Source organism: Salarias fasciatus, chromosome 7, assembly GCF_902148845.1.
Source record: "Salarias fasciatus chromosome 7, fSalaFa1.1, whole genome shotgun sequence".
Taxonomy (NCBI): Eukaryota; Metazoa; Chordata; class Actinopteri; order Blenniiformes; family Blenniidae; genus Salarias; species Salarias fasciatus.
Genome location: NC_043751.1, coordinates 2,936,818 through 2,950,113, shown reverse-complemented (window position 1 = coordinate 2,950,113; position 13,296 = coordinate 2,936,818). Strand labels below are relative to the sequence as shown.

The window sequence follows — 13,296 nt, the reverse complement described above, 5'->3', positions numbered from 1 at the left end:
ATACAGCCCCTTTAAAGTAACACACTGCCTTGTCCTTAGCTTGACAAAAGAGTAGCCAAAATGAAAGTGCACATACATTTTGCATTAATAATATATTTACATTTGTTTATTTAATATTACCTTTGGTTTCACTAGGTGGCAATGTACTTTGGATTCAAATATAAACCTGACATCTTTAGTCACTTCACTTCACTTCATATGGTTTAATTGTTTAAATTGCCATTCAGCCAATCACCACAAAGAAAAAAATGATGTCGACAGCATGCACTCGGCAAGAGAATATCAACAATCAGCCCACAGTGGATAGAAAGTGAGATTCGTGACAAGATGTCGAGTGATTTTTGCCGTTTATGTAGCGAAAATCTGCGCATTGAGGGCGTACTGACCGACAAACACTGTGCTGATTTTTTGAAAAACCCCGCTTGACCAACGACAAATGCGTGGCTAGTCATGCTAATATCATTAGCAGTCCTTCGCTTCCTGCTTTCGTCAAAGCTTCATGTCCCGCCCTAAACGACGCGTGATTAGACCGCAGGACAAAAATTCGAGCCCGAGCGCATGAGCGCAAGCGAGCAAGATGGATTCTCGTGGTGTGTGTAAACAAATACCACGAGAATTCAGCTTGCCGGCAAGGTTACTGTAAATTCAGTGAGATCAATTCACAACTCCATTTGCGATGACAGGATTGCTCAGCTGTTTCCAAAGCCACTTGTGTGTAATGTTTTGGTGCTTTCAGTTTGGGACATACCTGTGTAGTGAGGCGGTTGCTGTCCAGGTCCACAGAGGTGATGTGCCCCCCCCTCTGGCTGCTGCTGGCCCCCCCGAGCCAGGCCCTGTGACTGCTACTGACTGCGAGGCACTCAGTGCTGAACACCTGGGGAACCACAAACTCCCTCATGAGGCACAGCATTTCCGCCGAGCTCAGCTGCTCGAACACCTACAAGGAGCACACACACATAAAAAATTCAAAATCATATCAGCACATGGCACACCGCGCAAGCTTTTCTACAAACTGATGATAAATGAAGCTCCTGGTGAAATGTATGAGTTGAAAATGTTTTCAAATGGTTCTATTGCTCAAAGGGTAGACCTGTGGCTCACTGGATAAATCATCTTGAAGACATTCAGACTGCTGTTTTATAATGCTTTAAAGATGAAAAATCCGATATTGTTCAGGCCTGGACACATACTGACATGGTGGAGAAGCTACAGACCTGAGCGGAGGTGGGCCGGTCCTGAGGACTCTCCCTCAGACAGTCTTTCATCAGCGCCTGGAAGCCCGGCCAGGGCGAGCAGCCATAGTGCTGCACTGGATCTGTAGATGAACACAGCCCATGACAATCATATCCGGGAGCAAATGTTAGAAAAAAGCAGGTAACAGTTGAGTTAAACTTGATGAATTTAGGGCTCCTTCCAGAAATTCCACTCTAATCTAAAATCTTTAATCTCAGTTGGACACATTTCATTTCCTTTGTCCATGGTGAAGATCTGATAGCTTCTTCTACTAAAACTGACCTGCTATGTTTGGCTCATTTATAAAGCATTAGTGAAAGGCATCTACAGTAAAAGTTTTCTGTCTTTCAATGTGCATCACAGGAACTTCATTCCACTTTGTCACACATTCTCATAAACAGGTTTCATGTACAAGTCTTGAATCTGTGAGGTGTAATTAATGAACTCAATCAACTGTGCAGCTGAGGCGTTTATTTTCAACCCCAGGATTGGGAGTTCAGGACATCACCAATATATATGTTGACACTTTTTTTATGAACACTTCTGCTTGATGCTCAAAAAAAAAGAAAAAAAAATAGGGGTTGGACTATAGTTTATCAATTCTACTCAGCACTGATAATGACTCCCTTTATGATAACTGTGATAACTGGAAACATGAACCACAGAACAGTTTCAAACTTTGTATTCTGATGTTTACTCGTTTGGATGCTAATGCTGTTTGGATGCTACAGCTGTTTGGGATCATCCAGTGTTCATCTGCTCTCTGCTCTGAAACAGTTGTGTTCTGAAATGATTGGGGTGCCAGTGCACAGAGGTGGTAATCGCATAGGGAGGGACTGGGGTTCATTATTAATGACTACCTGGCAGCTTCCCCTGCACAGCGATCTCATCAAATTCACTGGGAAACTTCATGCCGTCAGAAATGCGCTCGCCATAGGTCAGCAGGTCATAGAGGAGCAGGCCAAATGAGAAGACGTCAGCCTGCTGGTTGTAAATCACTGTGCCTCGAGCAACTTCTGGTGCTCGGAAACCTGCAACATGCAGAGATCACCGTGAAAAACTTAGCTTATATAGTCTTATCAAGTGGAACGTTGAGGATCTTTTCATGTTTGACTGTGAAAAGACATCTGAGTGAAAATGCTTCAGAGGAGAGGCTCTTCATGTCCTGCCAAGAACACAAAGATGGGAAATGGGTAGAAATAAGTAGGAAAAAACCCTCAAAACAGTTTTTTCTTTAAGATATGTGTGAAGTTCAAGGCAGTCTCAAACTGAGTGAAAAACAATTTTTCCTCCTTTTTATCTGACTGTAGCTTGTGTGTGAAAATATAAAAATGGACCTTGATTAAAATCAAAAACAGTAATAAGTAATAATAGTTATAATCACAGCAATAAGCTCAAAAATAATCTGTTTTTGTTCAGTGAACCGATTTCTTCCATGTGACTTTAAACAACTGAAAGTGAAAAAGTCTGATTTTCTGAGGTGAAACGCCACAGGATGCAGGATCCCTGGGTGTTAGGAGATGCACTGCCATGTGTTGGATGTCTGCTGTGAACAGAACAGGTTGGAATCATGAGGACTAAATGCCGTGAGGGCCAAATCTCTCCCAGGTCAGAAAGCATCCTGCCTCAAGATGGGAATTGAACTGACAACTTCTGTCCCTTTCTCTGCCGTTTTTTTTTTTTTTTTCTTTTTCTTGATGCTCTGATTCCTTGAACTTCCTTTGGGGGGTCGGGGGGAGCACAGTTTTGAGGAGGCATCTGACCTGGGGTGCCTTCTGAGCTCCTCACGCCAAAGCTGCAGCAGTACTGAGTGATGCCGTAGTCTGTAATCTTAGCGATGACCTCTGACTCAGTCTTGAGGTTGAACAGCAGAATGTTATGTGGCTTCAGGTCCCGGTAGATGATCATGCATGAGTGAAGGTACCTGATAAAACAAAGAGGTGGTTTCTAGCTCTTACTGGACTTTTTTCAGTTGAAAAACAAACATTATTGGATCAAATCATGATTCTTTGTTTCATTTAAGGCTGAGGCCCATATCTTCAGTTTAGGGGCCACACACAAATACATGCCATCAGGTGAAGCAGTTCAGCCTGGTAACGATCAAAAGAGTTTCAAACAGATCAATAAAGTGGTGAAATCAAAGCCTCAGGTCAAATGACATTGACATGATCTTGCTGTTATTTGGCAGCTGAGTGTGTCAATAGGATGAGCAGCAGACAGGAGAAGGTTACAGAAACTATACCTGAGTCCGTCTGCCACCTGCAGGGCAATCCTGTGCTGCAGCTTTTGGTTCAGGCTCCCGTTCTCGTGTTCAAAGAGCAAGTCTAGAGATCCTCTGAGAGCCAGCTCCATCACCAGGATGGGAGGAGACGAGCCAGCAGCCAGAAGAGCCACCAGGCTGGGGTGACGCAGACGACCCAGCACCGTCAGCTCCTGGAACAAGACGGGCCGTCAAACACCGGCGGGGCGGAGCAGAGCAGAGGCTGCATGAGCGGGTTTCAGATGCCACCTGTCGGAGGAGCCTGTGGATATACAGTTCTGATGCATGCTTGTTGAAGACCTTCACAGCAACATCTTCGTTTTTATACACTCCTCGATAAACGGTTCCAAAGCCACCGTCACCTTCAAACAACACACAAGTTCATAGTTTGTGTTATCAAACAGATGAGCTGATCACAGAGAAGTTGTCGATCAACACACCCAGTCGGTTCTCTTTAGAAAGATCCACATCTAGGTCCTCACGGTCCAGTATGGTCCCTGCAGGCTGGTCACTCAGTACCAGATCAGGGGCAATCTGGGAGATGTGAAGCCTGCGGCCAGGATTGTCTGGGTCCACCAGCAGGAAATCTGAGATGGAGAACCTCATGAATGGGTAGTGAGATCCAGAAGACCCAGCACACATGCTGACATGGTTTATCTAGAGTTCCTTGTCAGGGTGGGATCAGCTACATAAACAGAGGCCTGACCCTACTCCACCGGAGCTGGACCCAAACCTCATGTACAGTCAACCAATACGAGTCTTCACAGCAGAGAGAGGGACACACCCATCTCAAACTGGCTCCTCATTAAAATGGTTCACAGTGAGTCATTCCCAAAAAGTCTTCCAGGAGATGGTCTAAATCCAGACCAACCTGGTCTGTGATTCAAAACACCAGTGCCAAGCTAAACATGTGCACTTTCAACAAAATACATACAAAACATAACCTGATGTCTGCTTCCCAGCTCTGCTCTACATGATCACAGAAGTCTCTGATATCAGTAATCAAACTTCAGAGCACCTCCCCCTTTAAGCTGACACCTCTTCACTCATTTTAAGTACCATTCTTGAAACAGCTGAAGAGGTCCTCCAGCAGGATCTTGCTGCACTCCTGGTTGTCCTGGTAGCTGTACAGAGCCCACTTCTTGAGCAGAGCCTCCCCGGTACCATGCATGTCAGTGTTGAGCAGGCTGGGAAACCACTCCTCCAGCAGGGAGTCCACCAGGTCCACCACCTGACCCAGCAGCACCCGACCTGCAGGGAGAATCAGAATCAGAATGGCAGTGATTGTCATTATGCAAAAAAGTACAATTAAATTTGGAGAGCTTCCAAGAGTGGAGAGACAGTGAACTCTAGAAACTTTAAACATCATCAAACTCAACAGAGTTACAACCAAGAATTACATGAAGCACAAGTACAGAGACCTAAACTAGACTGAAGCAGCAGCAGTTCTTGTGGATGTGGTCCAGCAGTGGGTCTTTCTCAAAGCATATACAGAGTAGGGATGGGTCACGTTCACATCTGAACCAACACGGTGCCGATACCCTGCACCTGGGAGTACCTGTACTCAGCGGTACCAATTTTCAGTACTTCTGTGTGTTTATGTGGTAATAAATGCAAATTTGTTGCTGGCTGCAGATGAGTCACAGATGGATGCTAGCATGCTAATGGTGCTGAATTCAGGAGTTGTAGCCATAGAGCTGAGCCTGTGCTCTCAGACTTGAGAAAAGTGTTGTTCTTAACAGAAGATTTCCCGCTGCAGTGAGTCTGCTTCATATTTTGAGAAGTGGAGCCGTGATATGGAGCGTTTTCTAATCATGCTTGTTTGTTGATCTGCTAACTACTGACGTCATTACACTCTTGAAGAGGTGGGACCAAATCACTGATTTGCAAGTCACACATAAAGCCCCTTTCACACTGGCCGAAAAACCCGTTTAAACCCGCAAATAATCGGCTCCTGATGGCAGTGTGAAAGGGTCTGAAGCTCATGTCTGGAGTTTTGAAAGAATGAGGGTTTTTCTAATCCAACTTCAAGAGGTTCTGCCCTCCCTCTGCTTTCGTGAGCAACTAAGCCCCGCCCCTTTAATTGTGCATGCGCTTTACCCGTGGAGTCAAAGTGACTGCCTCGAGTCCTCCGTGTTGAGCTGTTTCCGGTGGATGTTCAGCAGACAGTGGATATATCTGCAGCAGAGCTAACTCTCCTCTGCTGGGCGAGCGGCCGTGCTCTCTGGCTGCTCCACACGCTAATTGACAGCGTCAGGAGGCAGAAGCTGACCGGCGCTTTTTCTGATAACATGGGGGTCTATGAGACGAAGGCGGGGCTCATAAATACATTTTTATATTGCTTTATGCTAATATTATATTGTAGTATGGAACCAGACTGACACATTGAAGCTCTGTAAAATGATACATACATTGAAAACGAAACGCCGAACACGAGCTTTAATCCGCATTTCAACCCGGGCCATTCGACCCTGCAGTCGACCCCGGTTTTAAACGGCTCAGCTTCTATTGGCTTTTAGTAGGAGGGACGGAAGGGAGTGTGACAGGCAGACTTGGGTCGACACGGTAATTTACGTGATGACGTCGACGTAGCGGGCTACGTTAGCGCGCTTGCTGTTGTTTTTAGACACAGTTGTTGTGTGTGTGTGTGTGTGTGTGTGTGTGTGTGTGGGTGTGGGTGTGTGTGTGTGTGTTTGAGAGTGAAACATAAATACATGAACAAGTTTGCATATTTTCTGTTTTTAAGGTTTAATGAACCTTCTCAACCATGGGACGTGTGGAGAAACACCCAGAGGATTCAATCAATGGGGTGCAGGATGGGCAGGATAGGCAGGTCCAGTATATGTTGTCCTACAAGATATCCAGCGCCCACAAGGGGAAGAACGACCTGCACTGCAGCATAGAGCATAAGGTGTGTCAGTGGCCACGGTTACATGGTGTTTTTAATTCAGAATTAGTTAATTGAAAATCAAATCACAAATTACATTTATTAGCTTCGTATTTACATGGGAAAGACAAAGGATTAAGTCCACTTTCATGCTGGGGGTCGAAGCATTCTGATTGGACAGGGAGTGGATGTGACATACTTACATCTACCGGAAGCAACCAGACCCCAGCGCTGGAGCTTTTTCTTTTTTCTCCATTAACTTTGATGCTACAGCTGTAAAAATGTCTGCATAGATACGCTTCAATCCATCCACTCTTTTCATGATATATTTCTACTGAGTCTCTCCTCAAATAAATTGTGTCCAGAAGAGCAGAACGCTGGCCGTGGGCCGTCATCTTGAAATATTGCATCATCGCGAGGGAACAAGCGTGTGCAGAATGAGCGGAATAAAGTCATGTCTAATTTACATTTTAAAGCTGCCCTTGAATAAGAATAAACCAGCAGGTTAATTCCAAAAAAGACCGCACTTGATTTCATGGTCATTTTAAAGTGCAATTAACCTTTTTTTCAGAATTAAAAGTCAAAACCCCATCGTGACAAAGCTTGGGCTGCTCCAATTCAGGGCACAAAAAAAAAAAAAAAAAAAAAAAAAAAAATTAGGACTGCCACTGCTCTCAACTCCTCTGCTTGAATAATGGCCCACCTCCGGTCTGGGTCCGGGGTCGCTCACAGCACCATCTCCAGCAGCTGCTGGACTTTCACTCACCGTTGTGAGACCGGTTAGTTTTACCCTACTGATGATGTGCTGTTGCAATAGTAATGCTTAAAATTGCAGGATTTCTTCATGCTTCTGATCTCCACAGACAACTCCCTGGACAAGTGCCGTAAGCTGTCTGCAAGACGTTGAATTTAATATTTTGTTTAGTCTGGAATAAGAGCACTCATGACTACTTAGCTAAGAACATAAACGGACAGAGGCTGTTGGTTTCAGAGAAACCAGGTAAAAGGTTTTTAAGAGAGCTCACTGAAGCAGCATGTACTAAAAGGAAAGAAATGAATGTGCCTACTTCCCTTTGAAACAGTGCAACAGTTTTAAGGAACATGCATTTGTGGGATGAGTCCATGCAATGCAGGTGAATAAAATAAAACAGTTTCCTTCTGCGAGGATCATGCCTACATAATAATGCAATGTCCTGATGGAAGAATGGAGTCTGTAGACTTTTGAAAATTCAATACAACACATCTCACCTCACTGTCTCATCTCAACATGTCACCTCACCTCATATCAGCTAATCACGTCTCAACACCTCTCAGCTCACCTCGTCTCATCTCAACACCTCTCAGCTCACCTCGTCTCATCTCAACACCTCTCAGCTCACCTCGCCTCAGTTCTTCTCACCAGGAAGCTTTCTGAAAATTCTACAAGCGGCTATTGAACAAGTCACAGAAAAATGTGCTTTGAGCCTCTTTTCAGGGTGATTTTTGGCAGTTAGCAGTAGGTGCTGAAAGCAAACCAGTCACCTTTGTGTGAAGATGGCACTGTTATCCTGACGTAGCTGGAGGGACTCTCCTCCGCGGATGCAGCCTCCACTAGGCAGTACGCCTCAGGGGACCAGTTCAGGTATATGCCTCTCCTCCAGTAGATCTTGTTTGGCCGCACCACTTTTTCTGGAAATCACGCAAGTGCAAAGCAGTTTTACTAAGCACTGGATTTTGTCTTTAAAACCTTATCTTCAGAAAAACAGAGAGAAACAGAACATGTATTCAGCTTACCTCTTCCACAAAGTAAATACGAGGAAACCTGCAGCAGACTGCTGATTTGGCGAGACCAATAATCCAGTGGAAAGTACGGCATCTCGTACAGACGTACAATCATCTCAGAGTTCTCACAGTGGGGAAGCTCAATCACCGGCCTATATTTGGACAGGCTGTGCATAAAGAGAGCATGAGTCAGAGTCACAGACAAATTTTAACACACATTTGAACTCTTAAATGTACCTGCTAGGTATCAGCAGCTGGTCATCGCCAAAGGGAAGAGCAATCTGAAATTTCTCCAGAAGTTTGAAGAACTGCATCAGGTGACTCTTTGGAAAACATTTAGTCTCAAACAGATACTTTTCCACAGTAGAACGCTGGACAACACCTTTAGCTTGCTCCCTGAAGCCACAGCTCTTTAGAGTCTGTTTCTAGACAGAGCACAAGAGAGAGGACTTGTCACATCGAGATATACCACAATCTATTAAGACCCTTTATGTCAATTTCATTCTGCTATTTAAGAAAGTCTACCTGTGAAAGGACGCTGCACAGCCACTGAGGGTCAATGAAGTACAGGTCTTGGAGCTGAAGGGCAGGATCATCAAAGTGCAATAAAACCCCTGAATGTGAAAAGACAATTATTCATCCAACGAGTCCAAGCTACCACAATAACACAACTGACCAATTAACTAACTGAAATGCTTGCAGCGGGCACACTTTTAATCATGAATGCACACATTTTGCTATGTTTGTACAAATCTGCACAGGCTGATCCATTCATCCAGACAAAATTCAGACTCATGAATCATTGCCCAGATAGAATTGAACATTCTACTTCTGTGTGCATGTTGCTACAACTGCAGTATGAAAATAATCATTTTAAAACCCTGAATGATAGACTGTCTCTGAACCTTCCAGTCTGAGGGTGGAGGGACTACTGGGCTCATCAACTGACCGACTTCACTGAGGAAATGGACGGCGTGAGGCAGCTCCGCCTCTTCCAGCTGCAGCTGACTCTCCTGAATGAGCTGCAGCAGCTGGCAGTGCCTGAGGACAGGAAACTCTGGAGGAACCCGGAGCCTCTCCTGGAGGAGCCCACGCTCCAGTTCCACGTAGCACTCTGGAACCAGCTGGCCCATCACAGGCTGGTCCTGAATCTGACACAGGGACATAGGGTCAGAGGCCATGGAAGGGGCAGCATCGTTCCCTCCTGCTGGATCCAGTTCACCTTGAAGCCAGCGACCTCTCGAGCGATGGCCTTGCGGAGCTTTGCGATGGCGTCAGAGTCCTCGCGGGCAGCGACCACGTGGTAATCCCTGATGGCAGGGAAGTCCTGGTGGTTCAGCAGCTCGTCTCGGACTTTGCTGAGACAGGCTTGCAGCTGCAGGTCATCAGTCACATCGGTGTGGGTCCCCACTAGAATGACCGGAGACAGCGGTGCTACTGCCTGCAAGAAATCATGCAGCAGTTAATCCAAAGTGCAGTTGTGTGTTCTAGGCTGATACCACATTATTCTGAATCTCACTTCAGAGTACGGGAAATGCCTTCAGCTCGGAAGGGTGTGACTTGGCTTTTTGTTTCAGACTTGTTTATACGCACGCGCACACACACACACACACACACACACACACACACACACACACACACACACACACACACACACACACACACACACACACACACACACACACACACACACACACACACACACACACACACACACACACAATTGGGAACGGAAGGTCAGGGTTCAAACCTCGGTGAGGACCAGGACCAGGTGGGCCCTTAGGAAAGGCCCTTTGCCTATACTCTGAGTGCCTGTACCTCAACAATGAGCGCTACACAGACCGATAGAGTCATACTGGCTCCAACAACGCCCGGGTTAACAAGGTTCATGTCAGCTGTTGTGGAACCAGGGAACCCTGAAGAGAAGTTGGCTGAAGGAACAAAAAGACGAGTATGGACGAGATCAGAAAACATGGCATTGATGGAGTGCTACCATCAGAGCAAACCCAGCGAAAGGGGGTACATGCAGAGAATCTGGGACGAATGATTGGTCAGAAACCCCACATCAGAACTGAGTAAGAAAGAACTACTCCCTTAGTGCTCAAACGTTCGAAGGAGGAAATTACTGTCACAGTCGGAGATTGATGGAGCACAATGTGCCTCATCCAAGGTACAAATATGCTCCAGCAAGGAGGAGTCCGGACGCCAGGTCAGTATGGAGGTGATCACAGCATCGTCCCCAAAGGGCCAGACTGGGTACCAAGCCCCAAAAGAAGAACCGCTCAAGGGGAGAGCATCTGACCTGAAAGAGAAGATCATGAAGTCCTGGGGGAGCATGACTGCCTCCTGATTGCCAAGGCTACAAAACAAAGTACCAGAGAGATCTCTACTGGACGATGTAAACAAGGCATAGCTTAGTATCCCTGTCCACAACACCACCGAGACCATCCAGCTGAGTCCGGCATCAGTCACCCTACAGATGTTTGTGTTGGGACCTCACAACTGACAGGAAGCACATTTCGGTCAGTTCGGCCTGTTTCACACAGCAGACCTCAAACCTCCTCAGAGAACAAAGGGCCACATGGCCACATGGCAGGACAGAGGCTAAAAGGAGACGCCTTCTCCCACAGCGGGCCACCGCCATGTTGTTTCACCATCTCATCTCATTCCCATCTCGACCTCTGCACAGCAAGAACAATGGGAAAATGGCGCTGGTTTTCCAGCCGCACGGGGGGGGGGGTGGAGCATGACTTGGTGGTGCAATACCCCTGTCCCACCTCACAGCGCCCCGCTTGTGAGACGGAATGGTAAACCAGATCCCGCCATGTGATTCCCCCCAGCCGACAGAGCGTCCGGAACAGGACCGGATCTCTTTTGTTCACGTGAACCCCCCAAAACGAGCCACCCCGCCGAAATTCTGACAGACGCTGCAAGAATTCGAACTGGATCACAGCGGCGGCTCTGATCCCCATCGAAGTCACCATACTTCGCCGCCGGGACCGCCTTCTCCCTCGCTGGACGCCGAAGCAGCTTAACTCCCCTTATCAACAGAGAGGGGGGTTTACCTGGGCAGGCTCAGATAGAAATGTGATTAGCTTGTGCTTTTAATTGTGCACTGTAACTAAAGTTTTTGTTCCTTTAATGCATGTGACTGTTTCTTCATCTTTTTCCTCTTCCTCCACCTTCGCTCCCTCTCATATCAGCGCCGGAGCGATCGGGCCAGCGCCACATCGCTCCTGTCTGAGAAAGCAGCTCATCTGTCACTCTCTTCTCCGTAACAGACGTCGTAAAATTGCAAAGAGCACCGACACAAGAAGTGGCTGTCATTGGAAAAACATACCAGTGGCTGGAAAAGGCTGGACTGAAGGACAGCACAGAGGCACTAATCATGGCTGCACAAGAACAGGCCCTGAACACAAGACCAGTAGAGGCCGGGATCTACCACGCCACACCAGACCCCAGGTGCAGACTGTGCAAAGAAGCCCCAGAGACAGTACAGACCATCACAGCAGGGGGTCAGATGCTGGCAGGCAAGGCATACATGGAACGGCACAACCAGGTAGTGGGCATCGTGTACAGGAACATACGAGGGGGGACCCAAAAGTCCCCGGACTGTGGTTATAACTTTTTCTTTTTTTATTTTCACATTCAATCAACACTGTCACCTTCACAGTCATCTTCTTCGGCTTGAATCCAGCGCTGCAGCCGGGATTTCCACTGCTCAAAGCAGTCGGCAAACTCGTGCGTAATGATCGCTTTAAGAGCGTTCTTCAATTTTTTCTGCACCTCTTCCTCATCATCAAATCTCCGCCCCTTCAGTGACTTTTTCATTCTTGGGAAGAGACAGAAGTCGCAAGATGCTAAATGGAGGGAATACGGCGGATGGGGCGGCAGGGCCATGCCGTTTTTCACCAGGAACTGTTTTACCGCAGAGCCCTGTGCGCTGGCGCCTTGTCATGATGGAGCCACCAGTCCCCCTCTCCCACAGCGCCGCCGCTTCAGCCGGACCGCCTCCCGGAGCGCCGCAGCACTTCCAGGTAATGTCCTGGTTGACGGTTTGCCCCGGCAGCACAAACTCGCTGTGGACCGTCCCTTTGACGTCAAAAAAGCAGATCAGCTTCGATTTTGTGGACATTGTCCTCTGTGCGGGAGGTGGAGGGTCGGCCGGAGCGAGGCGAGTCTTCGATGGACATCTGACCACTCTTAAAGCGCCCATAGACCTGTGTTCTCCCCAGAGCCTCATCTTTGTACGTGGTGTGGATCATGGTGAGTGATTCTGTTGCCGTTTTTCCCAGTAGAAAACAAAATCGGGTTCCGCCATTTTCGGATTTTTCGAAGAAGGGAGCTGTGAAGAAGGGACTGTAATAACATAAACACTGGCTGTGAGCTGCCTGAGTGTCTTTGGGAGGTGAACATTTTCACAGTTATGCTCAAGGCTATGCTATAGCAACATATAACGGCCAAAAGTCTGAAATCTTTGGGGGTTTTTTTTATAACCACAGTCCAGGGACTTTTGGGTCCCCCCCTCGTATGTACCAAGTATGGGCTGGAGGTGATAGACAGCAATGGATAGCAATCCCAAGTGATAGAGCATCAGGAAAAAGGAGCAGAGAAGCTGGAGAAGTACCAAGGGCTGAGGGAAGAGATAGAGAGAGTGTGGGGCATGAAGGCAACAGTGATACCAGTAGTGATCGGGACACTGGGAGCAGAAACCCCAAGCTGGGAGGATGGCTCCAGCAGAGACCAGGAACAACATCTGAGAGCTCTGTTCAGAAGAGCACAATCCTAGGACCAGCTAAGATCCTGCAGAACCCTCCAGCTCCAGGCCTCTGGTAGAGGACCCGAGCTTTAAGGAGACAGACACAATACCGTCGGGTGGGTGAGAACACAGTTGTTGTTGTTTTATATATATATATATATATATATATATATATATATATATATATATATATATATATATATATATATATATAATTTTTTTTTTTTTCCCATCACTTCACTATATCTTCTCTGAATTTATTTAACTAAGAAGTAAAGGTTATCTCTGTTTTCAGAGTTCTTCAGGACAGTGCACATTTTGACTTTCAAACTTGAAGGTGCTGTAGGTAGGATTCGGCATCTCCGCCATCTTGCTTAGGGTTACCTAAGCAAGATG

At 46.8% G+C, this 13,296-nt stretch overlaps 1 protein-coding gene across 4 annotated transcripts in view; it reads right to left on the bottom strand.

Annotated features, from left to right (window-relative positions):
• The window catches only part of lrrk2 (leucine-rich repeat kinase 2), a 178,063-nt gene that overhangs the window by 59,194 nt on the left and 105,573 nt on the right, over positions 1-13,296 (bottom strand). For all 4 annotated transcript variants that reach the window (XM_030095652.1, XM_030095654.1, XM_030095653.1 and 1 more), the window contains 14 exons: positions 9,364-9,582; positions 9,091-9,292; positions 8,667-8,755; positions 8,379-8,566; positions 8,154-8,308; positions 7,902-8,048; positions 4,553-4,744; positions 3,934-4,080; positions 3,743-3,855; positions 3,476-3,666; positions 2,997-3,157; positions 2,094-2,264; positions 1,215-1,315; positions 749-937 (listed from right to left, as the gene is read on the bottom strand). In XM_030095652.1, coding sequence (XP_029951512.1) covers positions 749-937; positions 1,215-1,315; positions 2,094-2,264; positions 2,997-3,157; positions 3,476-3,666; positions 3,743-3,855; positions 3,934-4,080; positions 4,553-4,744; positions 7,902-8,048; positions 8,154-8,308; positions 8,379-8,566; positions 8,667-8,755; positions 9,091-9,292; positions 9,364-9,582 — 2,265 coding nt within the window. The remainder of the gene's footprint in view (positions 1-748; positions 938-1,214; positions 1,316-2,093; positions 2,265-2,996; positions 3,158-3,475; positions 3,667-3,742; positions 3,856-3,933; positions 4,081-4,552; positions 4,745-7,901; positions 8,049-8,153; positions 8,309-8,378; positions 8,567-8,666; positions 8,756-9,090; positions 9,293-9,363; positions 9,583-13,296) is intronic.